Genomic DNA, 21,115 nt, shown 5'->3' with positions numbered 1-21,115 from the left:
CCACGCTACTCCCTCAACTTTCAAAAGGGCAAAAAAATAAAACAAAACAAAAGAAAATCAATGTACACTTACACCACCTCCAACTCTACACATGACCAGCATAATATGCAGCATAATAATACACGTTGTTTTTATAGAACAGAAACATAATATCTTTCTGTTCTATAAAGAAAACGTGTTAACTAGCATCTTGGATAGAGAGCCAGATAATGGGGAAGCACTGTGCTGTACTCAGCACTACTCAGTATACTGTGTACAGTAAATAGCATCGCTGACTGGTGGAAACCTTGTATGTTTCAGTAAATGGATGAAAGCACATGTCTATGTTCCAAATTAATCTAATGTAGTTATTATTTAGTCACAGCCTCCGTGGTGGTGGTGGGCAAGTATACTTTACCTCTGTGCCCTCCGAGCACCCTGTTAATCCTTTTAATTGATTCAATGTTCATGAAATCCAAAGACACACTTACATTCCCCACCAGTTTAATTCATGAATTAACCTCGTATTGCTGGTTTTCCCCCTTTCAACTCTTATTTTGAAGAGCCAAATACCCGTAACCGGATGTTACGATGGCGTAATGGTGTGTGTATTGTCTTGACTGGTTGTTGATCTCTCGCTGTGTGCAGAAGAAACCTGACTGCGACCATCACAGCGCCCGCTATCGGCCTTTGAATAAACCTTGTTTAGAAACGCCATTTCGGTCGCCGATTTGAAGATACAAGCGATTGAAAACAGCACATTGAACACACGTAGATGCGTGCGACACACTCCATGCTAACGTGAGTAAGCTATCGACTCAATCGGATCAAAACATGGATAAAACTTTAATTCACGTTATTTAACTTGATTTATGTGTATGGCGGGCGGCCAGACTAAACCAAATAACGTAAGTTACGACAATGGCGTTTTATGTGTTAAGCACTGTCACTTAATACTACAAGTTCACAACATGTTGTGGTGGGTTGTGAGCTTGTACTGTATATCAGCTATGTTTGCTTAGTTTGTGTATTTTGTGCTTATTTATGGGCAAAAAACATTAAAAAACATAAAAGTTGAAATATGGAGATAGAAGGTTTCTGCCAGACAGTAACAATATACTGTTTAACAGTATTATAACACTAAAATATCACACTGAAACCTACAGTATTTTAAACCACAAGTATAGGAAACTTACCAGGAGTATCTAAACGTTTTAAACGTTGTGTAAAGTGTAATAGTCCGGCAGCCGAGGTGGACGGGTGGGAATTTTGGTATATAGTATTTTTTATTGGCCTAAAATATTGTCTATATACAATACATACATTCATGAATCCACTTGCTGACTGCATGGCTGAACGTATTGAGCAATTGTTTTATAGGGGTTTCTTGTGACCCTACCATTAACATCCTATGGCAGGCAAAAATGTCAAACTTTCCTTTTGCTTTAAGTAGCATGTGACATGTCAAACTAGGGGGTTTCCATGGTTCTGAATCCATTCCAAGCATTAGTTTTGCACAAAATACACTACTTTGGCTAAAAACGGCCATAGATATCATGACCAATGTGATGAGGTCAGCTCATTTTGGGCACAGTTGGGCAAGTGGCTATGGCAGTTTTTAGCCCAGGTAAGGAGTGTATTTTGTGCAAAACTAATGCTTGGAATGGATTCAGATATTCGGATAGAAAAACCCCTAGTCTGACATGTCACATGCTACTTAAAGCATAAGGAAAGTTTTACGTTTTTGCCTGCCATAGGATATTAATGGTAGGGTCACAAGAAACCCCTATAAAAAAGATTGCCCAATACTAACAGCCGGTCAGCAAGTGGATTAATGAATGTATACAGTTACAGTATATAGACAATACTTTAGGCCAATAAAAAAGACTATATACCAAATGTCCAGCTTTAAACAAAAGAAGCCTGTCGGCTGCCGGAGGCCCGGACTATAACACTTTGGTCTAGTTACCTTCCCATGATGAAACTCTAAATGTAGGAGAGAAATCCAAAAATATATTAGTTTCTCCATGTATCATTTAGAAATTGATCATTCATGCGCCTCATTGACTTACAGTATATTGTACTGTACATCGAAACATCTCTCAAAGTCACTCTTTTAGCCAGTATTCTTTTATTTATTATTATAATTATTTTAATGATTTTTTTGCAGCTTTCGCCTTTATTTTATATTTTTTTATAGAGGGACAGACAGTAGGCTGACAGGAAATGGGGGAGAGAGATGGGGGGGTGACATGAAAAGGCCGTCGCAATCAGGAGTCGAACCCGCGGCACACTGCCAGACTATACTGGACCGCTGAGCCACGGCCCAGGCCAGGTTGTCAGCACTGGTCGTGTGATGTTCTATATTGGCAGAACCAGTTTGTTTACCGCCTAAAACAGTGACTTTTTAGAGCTATTTCAACATACTGTATACAATATAAGTCAATGAGGAGCATTTTTTTAATCATCAATTTCTAATCAATTGAGCAACTATTTCAGATTTCTCGCCCACCTTCGGAGTTATAATACAGTAATGGCAAATAAGGTAAACCTCTACCAAAGTGTCCTTGCACTTTATTTAGAAGATAAATGATTATATTACATTAATGGAGTTGATATATTTGCCCTAAATAGAGGCACACTGACAAAGAAAGTTTAACATTGAAAATATTACAAAAAACTACACTCATTACTGATTTATATGTAATCCCAGAAAGTGTTTGCAGTCCCCAAAAATATATATTCACAAAAGAATAGACAAAGAACATGCACATCATATGCAAGTAGTTCATCTATGCGGAGGTATTCAAATGCCAAAGGTAAATGCAACCGAGAAAAATGACACTTCAGTACTTGAGTCAAAGAGAAACTCCATGTGGTTAAAAATAATGCTCTTCCTTTTATAATACAGTACACCATCTATAGTCTCTAGAGAGATCATTTGGGTCTTTTTTTATATAAGTGGGGAAAAAAATGAAACTCCCATTTTCAAATGGGAGTAAAGGTTTATGTATTTGTAGGAGCCCTCTGGCTATGATGAGATGCCGATATACTAGCTCACAACGCGTTGTTGCGACACTCAAGCTTGTGAATGAGTGTTTAGGCAGTGTGACTAATACTAGCAATATTAGTGAGCTACATTAGAAAGACATGGATCACGTATATGCGTGTGTATGTAATTATCTATTTATTTCTGAATGTGTGTCTATAATATTGACATTCTGTGCGCGCATGGCATGCGTGTGCGTGTGCGTGTGTGTGTGTGTGTGTGTGTGTGTGTGTGTGTGTGTGTGCGCGCATGCGTGAGAGAAAATGCAGTTGGCTAACAGTTAATGCAACAGTTTTAAATGACCTTGACCCCCGTCCTTCCAGCAACACTCCAGCATCGAATGTATTAACACAGCGTCAGTTTAGCTCGGCAGGATAGGATGCCCAGAGAAACCATGCATGTTCAAAAGTCCTTTTCAATTTTAGTTACAAGCTCTTGTTTCATTTTTTTATTACATTTTTTTTTCAATATTGATAAAACCCACAGACATTCACCACTTTGAAGCGGGTGTTCCCCTTTTGGGCATGCTATTATACACAAACATCTAAAAAGAAAGAAAAACAATGTTAGAAACTAGCAGATCAACATGGTACAAGGCCTCGTGTTGCACTGCACCGTGGTCATGCAGTGAATTATATAATAGTGTTAAGTAAAAGAAGATTGGATGTAGACCAAATGTGCTTAAGACAGAGACGGACATTTTATTTGAACACACCTGTCCGCGCACGGGCGTTCAGCGGGCATAAATGAGCTAATTGGGAATGCCTGTCTTTGTTTTACGAGAGCTGTAATTTAAAATAGTAAAACGCGCTCTCAATAAACACGTCAAAGAGAGAAAGAATAGAAAGATCTATAGTGTGTCTCTCCTTGAGACTCCGTGGTCTGTTTACACACAGGAGCCACATTTACTCCTTACATCTTTACTCATGGTATTATACATGTACCGGAGCAGTGCTGGACAAAGTTCTTCATTACTTGAGTTAAATTCAAATGTTTAAGTACCTGCTTTAAAAAGTAGCAGTATTCACATTATTCAAAAGTATATACAAGAGAGAGCAAAGTTTTATAACAATTCATATTAAAAACTGGACATTTACAAAAAACTAAATTATACCAATAATAGTAATAGGCCTACAACATGTCGTATTGTAAGCTTGTAGCTTGTATTTGAAATTAACTAGACTGCAATCATAATGTAATCTTTCCCTTCTTAAACCTATAGTGGAGTCAATATTTGTCCTTGAAATATGATGGAGTGAAAGTCAAAAATATGAATACTCTCATAATGTAGTTATATACTAAAGTACAGTTCTCAAGTAAGTGTACTTTGTTACTATCTACCACGGGGTGGGTGTCAAGTCATTCAGAACTGTTGCTATGAATGTGCACGGATTTGTCTACCGTTTTACAACAACAAGAAAAAGAGAGTTTGCATTGTTAAAACTGTTTCTGTGTCAGCTTATCAAGGCTTAAATGCTAAAGATATTACATGTAAATAGCTATAGTATTAGATATTGTAAAGGTCCAACATGTTTTATTATGCTCAATAAGTCCACAAGTAATGAAAATGTGAAATTTATATGTTAAAAAGCTTTGATTTTGTTTGATTTGATATCTCTTCACAAGCTTTTAGCTTCCATTCATATTCCGTAACCAGCTTAATATGCAACCAGACCACATTTTTGGTCAAAAAACAAAACAAATTTGCTAATAGTTATTAGCAGTGTTTACGGATATCTTACATATCAACTGAAATAAACCATTTGTCCATTATTTATATTTACTATTATATTCAATAAGCCCTGATAAGCTGGCTGGTTCATTCATTATCAATCCATTCAAAAAAAGATTTGTACAAAAAGAGAACCAAGCAAAAACAACCTAAACAGTTAAGGTACATTTAACTGTATATACTACACACTATAACGCAAATTCTCTGAGTGACCATTTTATATGTATTCGTATATCGAGTGGATTTATGTGTACTTTGAATCCAGCTGAACTTGTTCTTGAATTGTATGTCATTTTTAACTGACAATATTGTCTGGAAGGTGCAAGTCATTTGATTTGGTTCATTTCATAGTTAAATATTACTATACTATTATGGGGGGAAATAATGCTTTTTTGTTTCCTTTACTCATAACAATTCCTTTGCTGTCAGTATATGTGGCATATCTCAGTAACTTATCTGATTGTTTTGAGTGTAAGAATAAAGCAGTTATAAGAACATCATGTCTGCCGTCAGAGATGGATGCATGCTGGACTGGTTTTAATGTTTAATTTTGTTTGTGTCAACCTGGGCTCCTTTCCTATAGCTGTTGCCATTATACCGATTGCATAGTGATTAAACCAATTTGGTAATTCCTTTTATTGTTGGTCATGGATAATGTGTGAATTGTATTGGCCTGCTATTGGCAGGGAGGGGTTGAAATAATACACTGAAATGCATATTAGCATGCCAATCTAACATGATGGAAACAGCTAGACAAAATAGTCCAAGGTTGAAGGAATGTTGACATATACCATTTAAATAGAGCATGTTGTCTTAATCTGTATGTACTCAACTTTGTTTCCCCTTTTTTAATGCTTTGGCATGGATGATACCAATTGGAATATCTAAAGGGTCGGCACCGTGTTTCGTCTACAGCACCTTACGATTCTATGCATGTCAGTATCGTACCATATTTTTTAGCTCAGGCGCTATAGTATCCTCACCTAGCTGAGCCACGGTTGGCCTATAGTATCCTCATCTAGCTGAGCCATGGTTGGCCTATAGTATCCTCACCTAGCTGAGCCACGGTTGGCCTATAGTATCCTCACCTAGCTGAGCCACGGTTGGCCTATAGTATCCTCACCTAGCTGAGCCACGGTTGGCCTATAGTATCCTCACCTAGCTGAGCCACGGTTGGCCTATAGTATCCTCACCTAGCTGAGCCACGGTTGGCCTATATTATCCTCACCTAGCTGAGCCACGGTTGGCCTATATTATCCTCACCTAGCTGAGCCACGGTTGGCCTATATTATCCTCACCTAGCTGAGCCACGGTTGGCCTATATTATCCTCACCTAGCTGAGCCACGGTTGGCCTATATTATCCTCACCTAGCTGAGCCACGGTTGGCCTATATTATCCTCACCTAGCTGAGCCACGGTTGGCCTGTATTATCCTCACCTAGCTGAGCCACGGTTGGCCTATAGTATCCTCACCTAGCTGAGCCACGGTTGGCCTATATTATCCTCACCTAGCTGAGCCACGGTTGGCCTGTGCCTTGTTAGCACAGGCAACACAAATCAGAGGTAGGATAACGCCTAATTTGGGCTCTCTGTCGTACGACGTAACGACGATGGCTAATTTGGGTCCACGTCGCCGTCGAACGGCATAGTATAAATCAGGCTTTGGGAGGATGGAAGAGAAGATGGCGGTGGAAGAGACAGCCATTCTTCAACATGCCTCTCCTCAGGGGAGAGGTATGTTGAAGCACTTACAGTATTTTACAAAATTAATGCCTTTTGCCAGCGATGCCGCTAAACTCAAGTTCTCTCTGAATTGAGCCTGGTTTATGCTTTGTTGTACGACAGTGTTGCATGCCAAAAAATCAGCCAATTGATCATTCAGAAAAAGCTCCTCATTGACGTACAGTGTACTGTACATCGAAACAGCTCTCAAGTCATTATTTTAGCTGGTAAACAAAGCTGATTCTGCCAATATAGAATTTGTATTAAAATGTCAAATTCCTGTTGATTTTGCTATTTTAGTAGGATTAAAGCCCGGACTGGGTCCAGATCTGGATCTTCAAATCAACGGGTAGTTGACATTTGTCTATGAAAAAAGCAGCACTGGTTGTGTGATGTTCTATATTGGCAGAACCAGTGTTCGTATACCGCCTAAAACAGTGAGGTTTTTTTTTAGAGCTATTTCAACTTACAATATAAGTTAATGAGGAGTATTTTTGGAATGATCAATTTCTAATCAATGGAGCAACTATTTCAGATTTCTTTCCCACCTTTGGAGACGATGTAGAAGATTAATGCCTTTTGCCAGCAATGGCGCTAAGCTCACATTCTCTCTGGATTGAGTCTGGTTTATACTTTGTTGCACGACAGTGTTGCATGCCAATCGGCCGCCATACGACATCAGGCATTAGCCGGCAACCACCATGATGCTGATCTCGGTACGCGCTTATCTTTTTCTGCCGTCACTTTTTTTAAGGTATTCTTTGGGCTTTTTGCCTTTATTGACAGATTAACAGTAGTTTGACAGGAAAGGGGGAGAGAGATGGGGGAAAGACACGCAGCAAAGGTCGTCAGGATCGGGACTCGAACCCACGACACGCTGTCAGGCTGCATTACCAGCCTAGGTGCCTGGACCGCTCGGCTGGCCCAGGCCTCTGCCGTCTTTTCTTTTTTTTTATCAAAGTTTCTTTATTAATTTTTCAAGTCACAAAATGAGTCAAAAATAGCATACAAAAATGGTTGAGATTTTGACCCCTCCTTCCCCCCAGAGTTCCCGCTCTGAAAGAGCCACAACCCCGGTGTCTTGTACCATTAACAAGATACATTGAAATAAAAGGCACATACAAATATACATATTCAAAAAGAAGAAATTAATCAAATATTGGACACAATATGCAAACAAAAAAAAATAAAAAAAATAATAATAATGACAAAATTTAAAATAAAATAAAAACAATTACTCTGCCGTCTTTTCTAATGGTGTCCTCTTCCACTCTGTCTCTCCCCCCATCCCTCCCCTCTGAGGGGATAGCTATGGCTAGGCTTTCTGCTACAAAGCCTGCTCATTGAACAGGAGGCGAGGAGTCCTTGTTTTATTTTATTATTATTTGGAAGCATCTTTGCTCTCGCTTCTGTCACGCTACATTATGAGGAGAGCATGGTGAGGGAATGAAGCTGTATTCTTTTTTAGTTGATTTCTGTATTTATGTTTTAAGCATGGTTGTTTTTCAAGTCAGGTCTGGCGCCTTAACCTTACAACCCGTTTTCTCACTTTCTCAGGGAATGCACCGCATACAGTATACTGTACCTCCATACGTTATCTAGTATGTTTACTTGTAGTAGTTCAAAACAACTCCCAGGCTTTACATTCTGTACGTGCTCCAATTCAAAGTATATTTTCTGCTATATCTACCCGGTATCTTCTCTCAGTTCAGTTATCAACTCGGAAACGAAGTAAACAATTCTAGACGAGCGCTCGACCCGCGTGACACACTGGCCACGGCGCCTCATAAACATCTCATTATGTATGACTGTCGGAAACATGACATCTGCATATATTTACCCACATCTCCCTGCTTCTTTTCTCCCCCCTCCCCCCCTGTTTCCCAGTAAATACAAAGGGGAAGAGCTGTACTGTATTGATGGACATCACAGATGAAAACAACGAAGGGAGGACAACTAGCTTTAAGAATAATAACATGCGACGACGAAGAGGAAGAGGTAGAGAAGTGGAAGAAGAAGACAATGGCGAGATGGAAGTCCCTCTACTGAGGCTGGCGATGGAAAAAAGATGGGACGACTAAAATTGCACCGCAGCGGCGGTGTCAGAACCAGCCATGGGCTTGACAGCTGACAGAGTGAGCCAGTTTCCAACAGGGACCACCTTTTTTTTAATGGGTAGAGGAAAAAAATGACGAAGAAGAGAAAAAAAAGGAAGAAGAAAAAGATGGGTCGAGAGAGCGTCAGAACGTAAACGAAAAGTGTCCCGTTATTATAAAACATTTTATTTTTCTATACTTTTGTGATTTACAAGTGGCAAACAGAACAAAAAAGAACTAAACAAACAAACAAAAGTGTGTATAAAACGGTATATAATGTACAAATATGTTTTTATGTTTTTTGGTAAGGGTAAAGATGAACAGTTTGACGATGGCCCTCGATGCTGTTTTCTGCGGTATATGCAGGAAGGAGGAGGGGGGTTGGCCAGGAGAGAGTTCCCCCTCGTCCTCTCCCAAACGCCCAACACTGCTCCTGATGCTCACAGACACTGTAGGAGGAGGTCATGGGTGAGTTCCCCCTCGTCCTCTCCCAAACGCCCAACACTGCTCCTGATGCTCACAGACACTGTAGGAGGAGGTCATGGGTACACTAGGCTTTCACTTCATTGCAGCGCTTCTCAACCTTAGTCTGGTTCAGGGCCCACTTGCAAAATGTCTCAAAAGGGTTTTTTTGTTTAAATTTTTCACCCATCTGACCACTTCTACCTTGATTAAGTTGGTCAGATGGGTTGGCCTCGTGTTTTTTTTCTTTTCATTTTTTTTTCAGAGCATGTTTATTTTAATGATAATATACTTACATTTCATATCCATCACAATGAAAACAGATTTTTGAAGGTTAAAAAAAAAATATATATATATATATATATATATATATATATATATATATATATATATTACTATTATCATTAAAATCGTATAGGCCTAGTGTTTTGCCAATTATTTGCGGGCCCACTTGCAATAGGGCCCATCAGTGGAACCCGGGTCACAGGTTGAGAACCACTGATAAACGGTACACTGGGACTGACTGACTGGGAAGAGGAGGGGGGAGGGGGGGTCACTGTCCGCGGGGCCAAAGCGCCGCATTGTACTTCCGTGTGCGGTGGCCGGATGGCTCCATCTTCCCATCACCGGGAGAAGAGGCTCTCTGTAGTTCACTTCCTGGATCACACCTCCATGTGTGGTCCCGACTCCCCCCGTTCCGCTAATCTTCCGTTCCGAAGCCTTCCGACGTGCGCTGACACACACCCACCTCCCTCATGGGGGGGGGGGGGGGGGGGGGGGGGATGCTGCTCCCTCCCGACGTGCGCTGCGCTGACACACACCCACCTCCCTCATGGGGGGAGAATGGTGACGCTGCTCCCCCCCCCTTCCTTTTGCGGCGTTGCCACGCGACTTCAGTATATATATAAATATGAAATTATATAATAAAAATATACTATATATATAATTATACAGTTGTCACTGTTGGCATCCTGCAGATACTGTCAGTCATGATGTCACTTCCTCCTAACAGCGAGACCCCCAAAACTCACACGGCAGTGTCACTGGTTTACAGTGGGGGGGGAGGCGGGGTGAGGGGGGTGTACATACTACGGTCAATCAATCAACCCCCCCGGGGGAGGTGGGGAGGACCCCACTGGCGGGCAGCAGCATCGGGTCGCCCTGGTTTATGACTTTGACCCACCAGGCCTTTGCTTCGCTGCATCCTCCCCCGCCACCCTCTTCCACCCCCCCGCCCCCCCCACACACACACACACACACACACACACACACACACCCAGCAACACCCCGGACCACTGGCCGAGAAGGTGCATACAAGTATACCCGCAGAGGATGCACGTTTTTCCACAGAACCAAGAAGAACTCATCCATGTCCATGTTAACAATTGAATTATAATAATCGAGTAACCATATTGTAATACATCAGCAGGTGCATAACCAAAACACAAGCCTGAGGCATTTAGACTTGACTTCGCTAGAGAAAAAGAAGAAAAAATGTAAAACAGAACAAAAAAAAGGAAGAAAACATTATAGGAACACAGTAGTGCCCATTCGACGATAATAAGGAACGAGGGCTGAAATAATGTCAATTACAATGTTGTTTTTTTGTCACTGTATTCTGAGAATATTTATTTATTGTGTGATTTTTTGCAACACTGAAATAACTTTTAAAGCGTGGGGGGGATTTTTTATTTTTGTTTCGTTTCGTTTAATTTGATGAAGCGGAAACCTTAATTTGTATTGGGGAGAGTCACTGTAAAATGTGTTTAAAAAAAATCAAGAATGTTGGTTCAGTTCTTTGAATGTACTTTAATGTCTTCTAGGGTGTCCGGCAAGTATGTATTCTTTTTTTTATTTTTAATTTCTCTCTCTGTATATAAATATATATATATATACATATCTATTCTATGGGCTGTGGTGATGTCAGGGAGTACCGGGGTGGGCAAGAACGCCTTGTCTTCGGGCCCCCCCCCCCCTTACCCCTCCCACCCTCTCCCCCTCCCACCCTCTCCCCCTCCCTCCTATACCGCATATATATATATATATATCCCTGATATATACTGTACCATGTGATCATGTGTTATATGATTGAAAAAGTGTGACGGTGATAACGTGAACTGACCCCCTCCTGCTGCCCCGCTGCCCCTTTACCACCACAAACACAACCGTACAGGATACCCACACAGCACAGAAGAGTCACAGATAGACCCACACATACATACGCAGGCGCGCGCGTGGGGTTGCTGGCTATAGGGGTGAAAAGTGAGGTGGATTCTGTAGGGTCCCTGTGCTCCAACTGTGCTATGGTTTATTAAGCACTTTAAACCTGGCTTTCCCCCAAATAATTTCAGTCGTTTTCAGAAATCTTCAGTTTGTTTGTTTTGGTTTTCAATTGCAAAACTATAGCAGGTTTACAAGCATGTACATGTGCTATTTTTGAAAACATTTGGAAGTAGAAAATGGGGCTTAAGTGGTTAATATAAGGGTTAGTTTAATGTAATCTATAATTCCGGTGTGAATATGCTACAGTTATGAAGGGGGCCTGGAAATCACAAGTGGCCCACCTGCACATGCCCACAAACGCACACATTATCTCATGTCTGGAACAGACAAAACACGAGCTTAGTAGTCCTATCGTATGTATCCCATTAGATGCAATACATGCAGAGCTATACTGATTGCTAACAGATTACAATGAGCGCCTCAGAGACGGAGTAGTAGAGTTTCAACAAAATGTATAATCCTGGCTCTTTGGGACTGGGAGAATGCTCACAAATTAAGTTTGTGCAGGGTGTCAGATAAATGTTTATATATTTTTTTTCTTTTGTTGTGTTTGCTCGCTTGCACCAAAATATGCTTTTGAAAACACACTCTGTGTTCTTTGATCAGGAGACAGTGGTACTCGGTGATGGTGTGTATTGACATGAAATAGATTCGTTGTTACGCTAATCATTAGCCGAGTTAAATTGAAGAGGTTAGATTGATTAAATGTTTTCAAGATGAAGTCGATAGCTTCCATATAGTCTCTCAGGCCGGACATTAGAATGCTACAGAGAGCCTGTAACTGTCTCGTGTACGTCCCGCACAGGAAGTCGTCATCCAGTTTGTCATTTCTGTTCACGGATATATATTTTCAAATATCTTTACAATATATATTTTTGGGGGAATTTACATTTCTCATAAGCGGCTAGCTAAGAGATATATGCTTCGAATCGTTTGGTTACGTAAGGACTTATTCACGCGACTGCAAAGGCAGGCGTAAAGGCGTGTACACGCAAGTGGGGGGAGGTGGGACATTGTTTTATGTTCTACAGATTTATTTATTTTTTCAGGGCTTCCGACATAGAGACTGTTAGGCGGAAACATTTGAAAGTTGTGCGAGTCAGCGCGTCTCGTCTCCACAGACGGAGGCGCCCTGCAGCGTGGCCAACTGAACCGGGTGCTTCCAGAAGCTCAGAGTGGGGCCTGGAGGGAAGTTTCATTGTACAATACATTGGATATGACCCGCTATCCACCAGGGAGAATACCTCCACCGGAGGCTAGTGGGTTTGGGTGAAGCACAACTTTTAAGAGTTCAGGGTACCGTTTACTTGGTTGGCTGTTGTTTTTTGTTGTGAATCAACATCAGGGTAACACTAGGTCGACTATGTTTCAAATTAACAAGTGGTGGAAAGCTTAAACAATTGTGAATACTTAGCACTCACTGTTCATTATCTTCACTTACGGCTTGGCGTCGACTCCATCTTGTTCAGGTTTACTAACTTACGTCATGAATCAGGGCCCAACACGGCCCACACATTTCCATCTATAGACGGCTATTCATAATACCGTAAATATATATCCCTAAACCATCATCTAGGCCACATTGTTTAATCAGAGTCAGTAATTTTGTATTTTTTGCTTTATTTTAGTTTGCGCGCACCACACTATAGAGCCTGAACGATACATTGGTCTGCATGGCCAACATATCAGTTCTTATTTAAAGATGGAGTGCCACAATTTTTGTATTTTTACAGTTTTTCATGTGTCTATGAGGTGACAGTACTTCATTAGACGTTTTATGTGCAATGGTGTATTAACTTTGTATTTAGGGTTTCTTCCTGGAGGCTGAACCCTTGACAGTCAAACAGGCCAATGAAATAAACAGTAATATAGTGACATCACACTATCAGCCCCTCCCCTAACCCCTCCCCCTATCATACAACTACAGCTATGGGTGTGGCTTCAGTTCAGGTGGATCACCACCCATCACCACCCACCAGGAAAACCAGGCTTACTTAATGAACTGGTGGGCGTGTCCACTTAAAAGCATGATTTTAACAAATATTGTACACTTTTCGGAAAAAAGTAATACCTGAAAAATCGTGGCACTCCATCTTTAACTTTTTTCCCCCGGAATCGAGATCTATAGTTCACAGTCACAATACAACTTTTTTATTTGTTGGTCTTCTATGTATTCTCAAATAGAATATTTAATCAAATCAAATAATACTTAATGTTGATGTTAAGGTTTTCTTTTTTTCTTTTCTTTTTTTTTTCTTTTTGACAAAAATATCGTTAGTCCAGAACAGTGGTTCTCTAAATGGACCCTTACAGGTACAATAACACCAGGGCTGCACCGGGCGCGTTGCGTCTCCGTCGCGTGCGTCAAAAAACTAACCGGGGCAATTTTAATGCAGTCACGCAACACAACGCAAGGCGGGCAGTGGAGCCATGCACCCTTCATTGATTAAAAAGGGAACTTTCTCTGGCGGTGACGGAGACGCGGCGCTGACGCGCCCGGTGGAGCCCCGGTGTTAGTCAGAGTGTATACAAATCAATCCAGTTAATGTGGTTTGCACACTCTCAGAGTTATGAGGGTCCTTGAAATGAAAGAGAAAAAAGAAAAAGAACAAACCACTGGTCTAGGCTCTTCCAGATGGAGCTGGGCAACGTGACACAGTTTTACTGCCAGGTCCACCGTCATATACCTTTGGTTCAGTGGTTCTCAAAGTGGGGGTTCTGGGGCAGACCCCCTGGAGACACTTTCTAAATGAACACACTCAACCTGGGGGTAGGGGGTCCTTGAAATGAACACACTCAACCTGGGGGTAGGGGGTCCTTGAAATGAACACACTCAACCTGGGGGGTCCTTGAAAGCGCAAAGTTTGAGAATCGCTGCAATGATACCCACCCCCCCCCAGTTCTCAAGCCTATTTGTGTCAAGACCCCCCCCCCCCCCACCCCACCCCAAATTAGTCTTATATTAGGCCGCAAACTCCCATGTCCCATTGATTGACAGGGGGAACAAGAGGAGATTTGCGTTTAAAGTTTTCCAATATATTCAAGATATATATATTTTTTTTAATTGTGGATACAGGGGTTAAAATGATTGTGATGCATCACTGAACCCCCTCAGAGACCCCACTTTGAGAACCTATACACCCTCCCCCTCGCCATCAAGAACCGTGTTTGAGTCCAGAGCACAACTGCTTGAGCTGTGACAGTAGCAGGATGCCCCCCCCCTCCCCCCACACTGATCCTACGAGTCCAATCCTCTGCCCCCCGCCCTCTGCCCAACACCTTTTTGTATTTCCTGTGTACTTGTATTATAATAGCACCCCGACTCCCACCCCCTCTGCCGCCCCTCCCCCCCCAACACACACAAACAAAAACAAAAAACGCACCGTCTTACTCCCAAAATCTTGTATTTTGCTCTATAATGACAAAAAAAATATTTATAAGGATTTTCTAAAAAAAGATAATAATAATAATGAAAAAAGAAGAAGAAAAAAATGAAACAAAAAATAATAGTACAAAAAAAATCTATCTCTTTCTCCTTTTTGTAAATGTTTCGGGTAAAATTAATAAAAAGTTTAAAAAGTTGTAAAAAAGCTTAAATGGATATATTGACAAAGGTGAAAATGTCTCGAAGCTCGCCCAACCCTAACCCCAATCCCAACCCCTCCCCTTCTGTTCTTGTGTTCCTCGTTTTGGTTCTGTTCCGTTCATCTCTCTCTCTCTCTCTCTCTCTCTCTCTCTCTCTCTCTCTCTCTCTATCTCTCTCTATCTCTCTCTCGCTCTCTCTCTCTCTCTGTCTCTATCTCTCTCTCTCTCTCGCTCTCTCTCTCTCTCTCTCTGTCTCTATCTCTCTCTCTCTCTCGCTCTCTCTCTCTCTCTCTCGCTCTCCTTTCTATGACGCTTCCTTACGTGCTTCAGATGAAAAGTTCTATTTATTATGACATTAACGTTATTATAATTATGACTAATTATTAATATCATCATTCTCATCGTCATCATGATTATCATTAATAAAAACTTGTCTACTTGAACCTTGTAGTCTCTGTCTCCCCCCCATGTGTGATTGCTTACATGTTTGTTTGTGTGTGTGTGTGTGTGTGTGTGTGTGTGTGTGTGTGTGTGTGTGTGTGTGTGTGTGTGTGTGTGTGTGTAGCGGGGGGGGGTGAAGGGGGCAGAGTGTTAGGGCAGGGCCACACTTGGAGCCATTTGTCTTGCCCTGCACCCTTCTGGCATACAAGATGGAGTGCACCTGCCTGGCGACCATTTTACCTACAGCACTCGCCTCCACCTGATCCCTGTGAGCACTCGTAAGGTACAAGCATACATACGCCACAAAGTGAGCCAGCGGGTCACAAGCCCATGTGGCACCCGTTCCTTTAAACTTCCGGGGCTTTGAGCAGCTGGTGGGAAGTGCCATAGACATAAAGGTCTATGGCCTTTCGGCTCTGGAGCGTATATGTGCTGAGATACCTTGCGAAGCACCGCGGAAGCACGAGTGTGCGTCACAGAGTGCATGTCCGGGTCTGTCCCGGAAAAGATGTGCTGTGATGCTATTTGTAGGTGTCGTGTATTTTCACACAACTTAACCAACATGTCGTATCTGACAAACAGACACACGGCACCAATATGTCGTTTTTTTTAAAGATTTATAATATGGCACATCTCAAAAGGTCCCTTGAGACAATAGAATGCTAAATTTATCCCACACCTGGCAGAGCCTCAAAGACTTTGAGACAATGCCTGCCCACAGGGTATGGCTGGGAACCTCTAGTGAAGGAAGATCCCCAGACCTAGCTTCTCTGACCAGACAATGTGTCTCACTTAACCTGCATCAAATTGGATGCTGTACTCCTTAGTTTAGACAGTTTTTGGTTTAGACTAGTCATTGGTTAGACCAGTCAGTAGTCCTACAACTACAACCTATCTCAAACCCTCACCCTAAACCTAACCTCCCACGGGGCAGCACACCTAAACCTAACCTTAACCCATGTCTAACCAATGACTAGTCTAAACTAGTATGCACCCCCATCAAATTAGCACAGTGACCAAAATATTTGACATAGAATATGGTTATTATGAATATCATGAAATTTGGATACCACATAGACCTATACGTAAGGACAGTTGGAGGATTATACAACTGGTATAGTTCCAACGAAGCAATCTGATTGGTTGAAATGGCTATCTCTTCCCGTGCTTCAAACGAGCATGCCGGCACACCTAACCATGGGCCTAATCACATTAATACCGTATATCAGGGATACTCAAATAGATTTACCTGTGGGCCACATTACAAAAATGGCAAGGGGCCAGGGGCCAGTAGATAAAATTACGACATTAATGATACTTGATAACTTCTCTCTTTCAATTGCTTTATTTTCGCAAAATGTATCAAAGTACAATGTGCATGCACACAATATGTAAATAAATAAATGTGTTACATTTTCTTGCATAAACACAAAGAGCTGTTTCCATAACTGCACAAATTATTGCACATAACATGAGTAGCTGTTATAATAACATAATAACATAACATGAGTAGCTCTTTGCCTGCCTGCCTGTCTGTCAATGAGTAGCTGTCTTACTGTCTGCCTATCTATGAGTATAGCTGTCTGCCTGCCTGTCTATGAGTAGCTGTCTGTCTGCCTGCCTGCCTGTCCAATTGTCCATGAGTAGCTGTCTGTCTGCCTGTCTGAGTAGCTGTCTGCCTGCCTGCCTAATTGTCCATGAGTAGCTGTCTGTCTGCCTGTCTATGAGTAGCTGTCTGCCTGCCTGCCTAATTGTCCATGAGTAGCTGTCTGCATGCCTGTCTATGAGTAGCTGTCTGCCTTCCTGCCTGTCCAATTGTCCATGAGTAGCTGTCTGTCTGTCTATGAGTAGCTGTCTGCCTGCCTGCCCAATTGTCTATGAGTAGCTGTCTGTCTGTCTATGAGTAGCTGTCTGCCTTCCTGCCTGTCCAATTGTCCATGAGTAGCTGTCTGTCTGTCTGTCTATGAGTAGCTGTCTGCCTTCCTGCCTGTCCAATTGTCCATGAGTAGCTGTCTGCCTGCCTGTCCAATTCTCCATGAGTAGCTGTCTGTCTGCCTGTCTATGAGTAGCTGTCTGACTGCCTGCCTGTCCAATTCTCCATGAGTAGCTGTCTGTCTGTCTGCCTGTCTATGAGTAGCTGTCTGCCTGCCTGCCAGCCAGCAAGTTGGTTAACAGAAAATAAATTGTTATGGCTGAGTAAAATAAAATACAATAAACACAATTTGCCTGAAAATAGATTACCCAGCTATGACCTTTTTCATGAAAAAAAATGAGTAGTGATATGGCTGACTGAGTAAAATAAAACAATCTACCTGAAAATAGATAGCTATAAGTGAAGAGCAATTTCCGCAATTTCCGCAATTACCATTTCCGCAATTTCCGCAATTTCCATTTCCTCAATTTCCTCAATTTCCATTTCCGCAATTTCCGCAATTACCATTTCCGCAATTTCTGCAATTTCATTTCCGCATTTCCGCAATTTCAATTTCCACCATTTCTGCAATTACAATTTCCGCAATTTCCGCAATTACCATTTCCGCAATTTCTGCAATTACAATTTCCGCAATTTCCATTTCCAACTATTAATGGCAGCTGGGTTTCATCATTCAAATAAAATAGAATTCTGTCCGTTTAGCTATAAAATTATGTCAGGGAATAGGGATACACAGTATATGTCTTTCATTTGCATTGCATCTCCCCCCCCCCCCAAGCTTTTATTTTCGTTCGAGTAATAGTACAACTCTAATAGTATTACTTATAATAATGTAATTAAAGATAACTTCATTCAGATTTATTTATTTTTATTTCATTTTCCAGATTTTTTTTTCTTCTTTTTTTTAGATTTTCATTGGTGGGCCAGTCATAATGGTCCCGCAGGCCTGATGTGGCCCGCCGCAGGCCTGAGGTTGAGTATCACTGCCGTATATTACTCCGCAGTCCGCAACCTGATTAGACCATATATGGCACAGCTGCACTGTCCCCCTGGAGGAAAAAATATCCAGCCATTAACCCCTTAAACAATGCAGTGATCTACAAATAATAATGATACAACTCTGTTCCATAGCCTTCCTGCTTCGATTCTGCGAATTTCTGCCCTGCAGTAAGGCTATGCGACTTACCGGTTTAAATCTCAAATCGAAATCAGACCAGCCTCTCCTCTTTAGTGGAAATCTCACAAACGTTTGACCTACTCACCAATACAAACACGGGTTGTGTCAATAGAAAGACTACTTTCCTTAGTGGAAGCACTCTGAGCCCCCCACCACACGTATAAACGGTACACCTTTTGGCCAGAAAGGGATCTTTTTCCACCGGAGGAAAGATATTCTCTATGAGGCAGTTCTCTGGGCAATATCAGTAGAGGGCGCAGCGGAGTAACTAAAAATGTTTTTTTTTTCGGTGGAAACAAAATCCCCTTTTGGCCAAAAAGTACAGTTGTGGTGGGGGGCTCAGAGTGCGTCACCAGCATTGACAGCTCAGCTGTGTTGAGTGGTGGGTGCCTCTGTGAGAGAACACTGTTCATTGCTTAAATGTATACTTGTATAGTAACCACACAGTTTGATTGTCTTTTAATTTGTTTTTTCTTCCACAGAATAGGCATGATGGACGGTGTACAAGTTTTAGGCATGTATTTAAACCAAATACACAGAAATGAATTATACTAAGACTACTAAGACTATTTTGAGGTTTGGAGATGTTTTGAAATTATCATTAGGACATGTCAATTTGTTATAATGTGCCATCATTCATTTTGTGGGGTATTTTCCAAGTGGTTGCAATGCAGGGGTATTGCCACTAGATGGCATCATAGACATATCATACAAAACCCTTTTTATGCCCATTCCAATATTTGAGTTAATCATGCCACCTCCCATCAAAGGCCATTCAGTGTCCTGTCATAGGCAGACCTGCCAGACCATGAGATAACGGTCTTTTTTTCATGCCCACACACATAATTATGACATAGTGTAGGCCTGCGACAAGCAGCAACATTCACCTGCATTTCAGGATTTACCAAAAAAAAATGCTGTTGGCTATGAAGCCAACCAAATACACCACACTCAACCACAAATATGTTTTAGCACTTAATCATAAATAGGGCAGGTTTCTTGCGAGAGTTGTGCCCCTATACATTTGCTAACAATAGGGTTTTTATGTTTATGCTATAGGAATCTCACTTGTCCCAGCCAGGTATAGGGTTACTGGCAAGTTTATACAATTTACAAAGCAAGAACAACACATGGTGATATATCAAATACCAGACAATTGTTTAAGTCGCTCCGGTCCGAGTCCAAGTCGAGTCCCAAGTCATTTGGTCCCAAGTCCAAGTCGAGTCCCAAGTCTTTCTGTTGTGGGCAAGTCAAGCCGAGTCACAAGTCGAGTCACAAGATTGTGTCAAGTCTAGAATTTGAATTTTGTTATGTGACTTGTCATGATTATGAATTGATTACCCAGGACCGAATGGAAACAAGACAGAAAGGACTTTTTTCAGTGATCCCTTTTTTATCAGTGTTTGACTGTACCCTATACCGATTACATTTCTGCCAATAAAGTATTCAATCAATGAATCAATAGATATTCCCCACTGTATTTCACTGTACTATGGCTCCCCCTAATGGCCGTTTTGTCCCTGTACGCTGGAGCAGAGGTAGTGCAATCTGCGCATGCTCACAACTGTCACTGTGTGCCGTGTTGACACTAGTTTACAGACACAACTTCACACTTAGTTAGTACATATGGAAATATGGAATATACAATTGGATCTGGGTGTCTTTCAGCAACACTAACTCAAAGGTAGGAAGCAACTTTTCAATCTACTGCAGCTGTGTGGTGAAAATAAAGGTTTTGCCTTAGTGTGCGAGTGGAGTTGCGCTGCACACCGACGCGGTATTCAAATACCATATGCTCGGAAACAAAACAAGTCACAAGTCATCTTGTCTCGAGTCGAGTCGAGTCGGGAGTCATTGGCTAGCAAGTCGGAGTCAAGTCTCAAGTCTCGTTGGTCTTTTACCTTCCAAGTCCGAGTCGAGTCGCAAGTCTTTACATTCAAAGTCCGAGTCGAGTCGCAAGTCGTCAAATATGCGACTCGAGTCGAGTCACTATGACTCGAGTCCAATTGTCTGTCAAATACATAGAAATAATGATGCTATTGTATGAAATGCAGCTCAGGACCCCCGGGCCCGTTGGGTAATCCTCCCCTACCTGCCATGCATGCCTAGTTGTAATGCACATTAATTACCAGCCTTTTATGTGAAATATTATCCCTGATTAAGGGGCAAGCAGTGACCTAAGAATTTGACAAAACCATCTGTTTGACAAGGATAGTACCTGTCACCCCGACCACAGGAAATGACCATAATCACACAATTATGAAGCCACAAGGCACTTTGGCTTTATGGGGAGGGTGCTTTGCTAAAATGGCCCACGTAAAAGCCCATCTGTACAAATGGGCCGTTGGATTTCAGCCAAAGCAGGGGCCTAAAAGACCCTATATATCAAGTCACGGAACATCTAACAAGGAGGATCAGATTGCAGTGCTTGATCGGATGACAACATCGCTGCTGTCAGAGAAAGCTCTGTATGGAGATGAGTAGCAAAGTTCTAGACTGATTTGACCCAAATTAGTTTATTTAGGATTTCATATGGTGATTAACTGCTACAGTATGTCCAATTCTACAGTAGTATGAAATTGTCTTAAAATGATTTACAGTAGGCCTAGTCTACATTTGAATCATTGTCATAGAGCATTTACGGTATTTTAAAACT

The 21,115-nt window shown here is 41.6% G+C and overlaps 1 protein-coding gene across 1 annotated transcript in view; it reads left to right on the top strand.

Moving 5' to 3' along the window:
• Positions 1 to 9,272, top strand: part of LOC308323615 (RNA binding protein fox-1 homolog 3) — a 52,277-nt gene extending 43,005 nt beyond the window's left edge. Inside the window, exon 10 of the mRNA XM_080775373.1 lies at positions 8,370 to 9,272. Within this exon, the coding sequence (XP_080631499.1) occupies positions 8,370 to 8,372 (3 nt within the window). The 3' untranslated portion in view covers positions 8,373 to 9,272. The remainder of the gene's footprint in view (positions 1 to 8,369) is intronic.
• The last annotated feature ends 11,843 nt before the right edge of the window (positions 9,273 to 21,115 follow it).

This window comes from Protomyctophum bolini (assembly GCF_963924005.1).
Source record: "Protomyctophum bolini genome assembly, chromosome: 11".
NCBI lineage: Eukaryota > Metazoa > Chordata > Actinopteri > Myctophiformes > Myctophidae > Protomyctophum > Protomyctophum bolini.
Note: the sequence above shows the minus strand (reverse complement) of the source record. Positions and strands in the feature narration are given on the sequence as shown.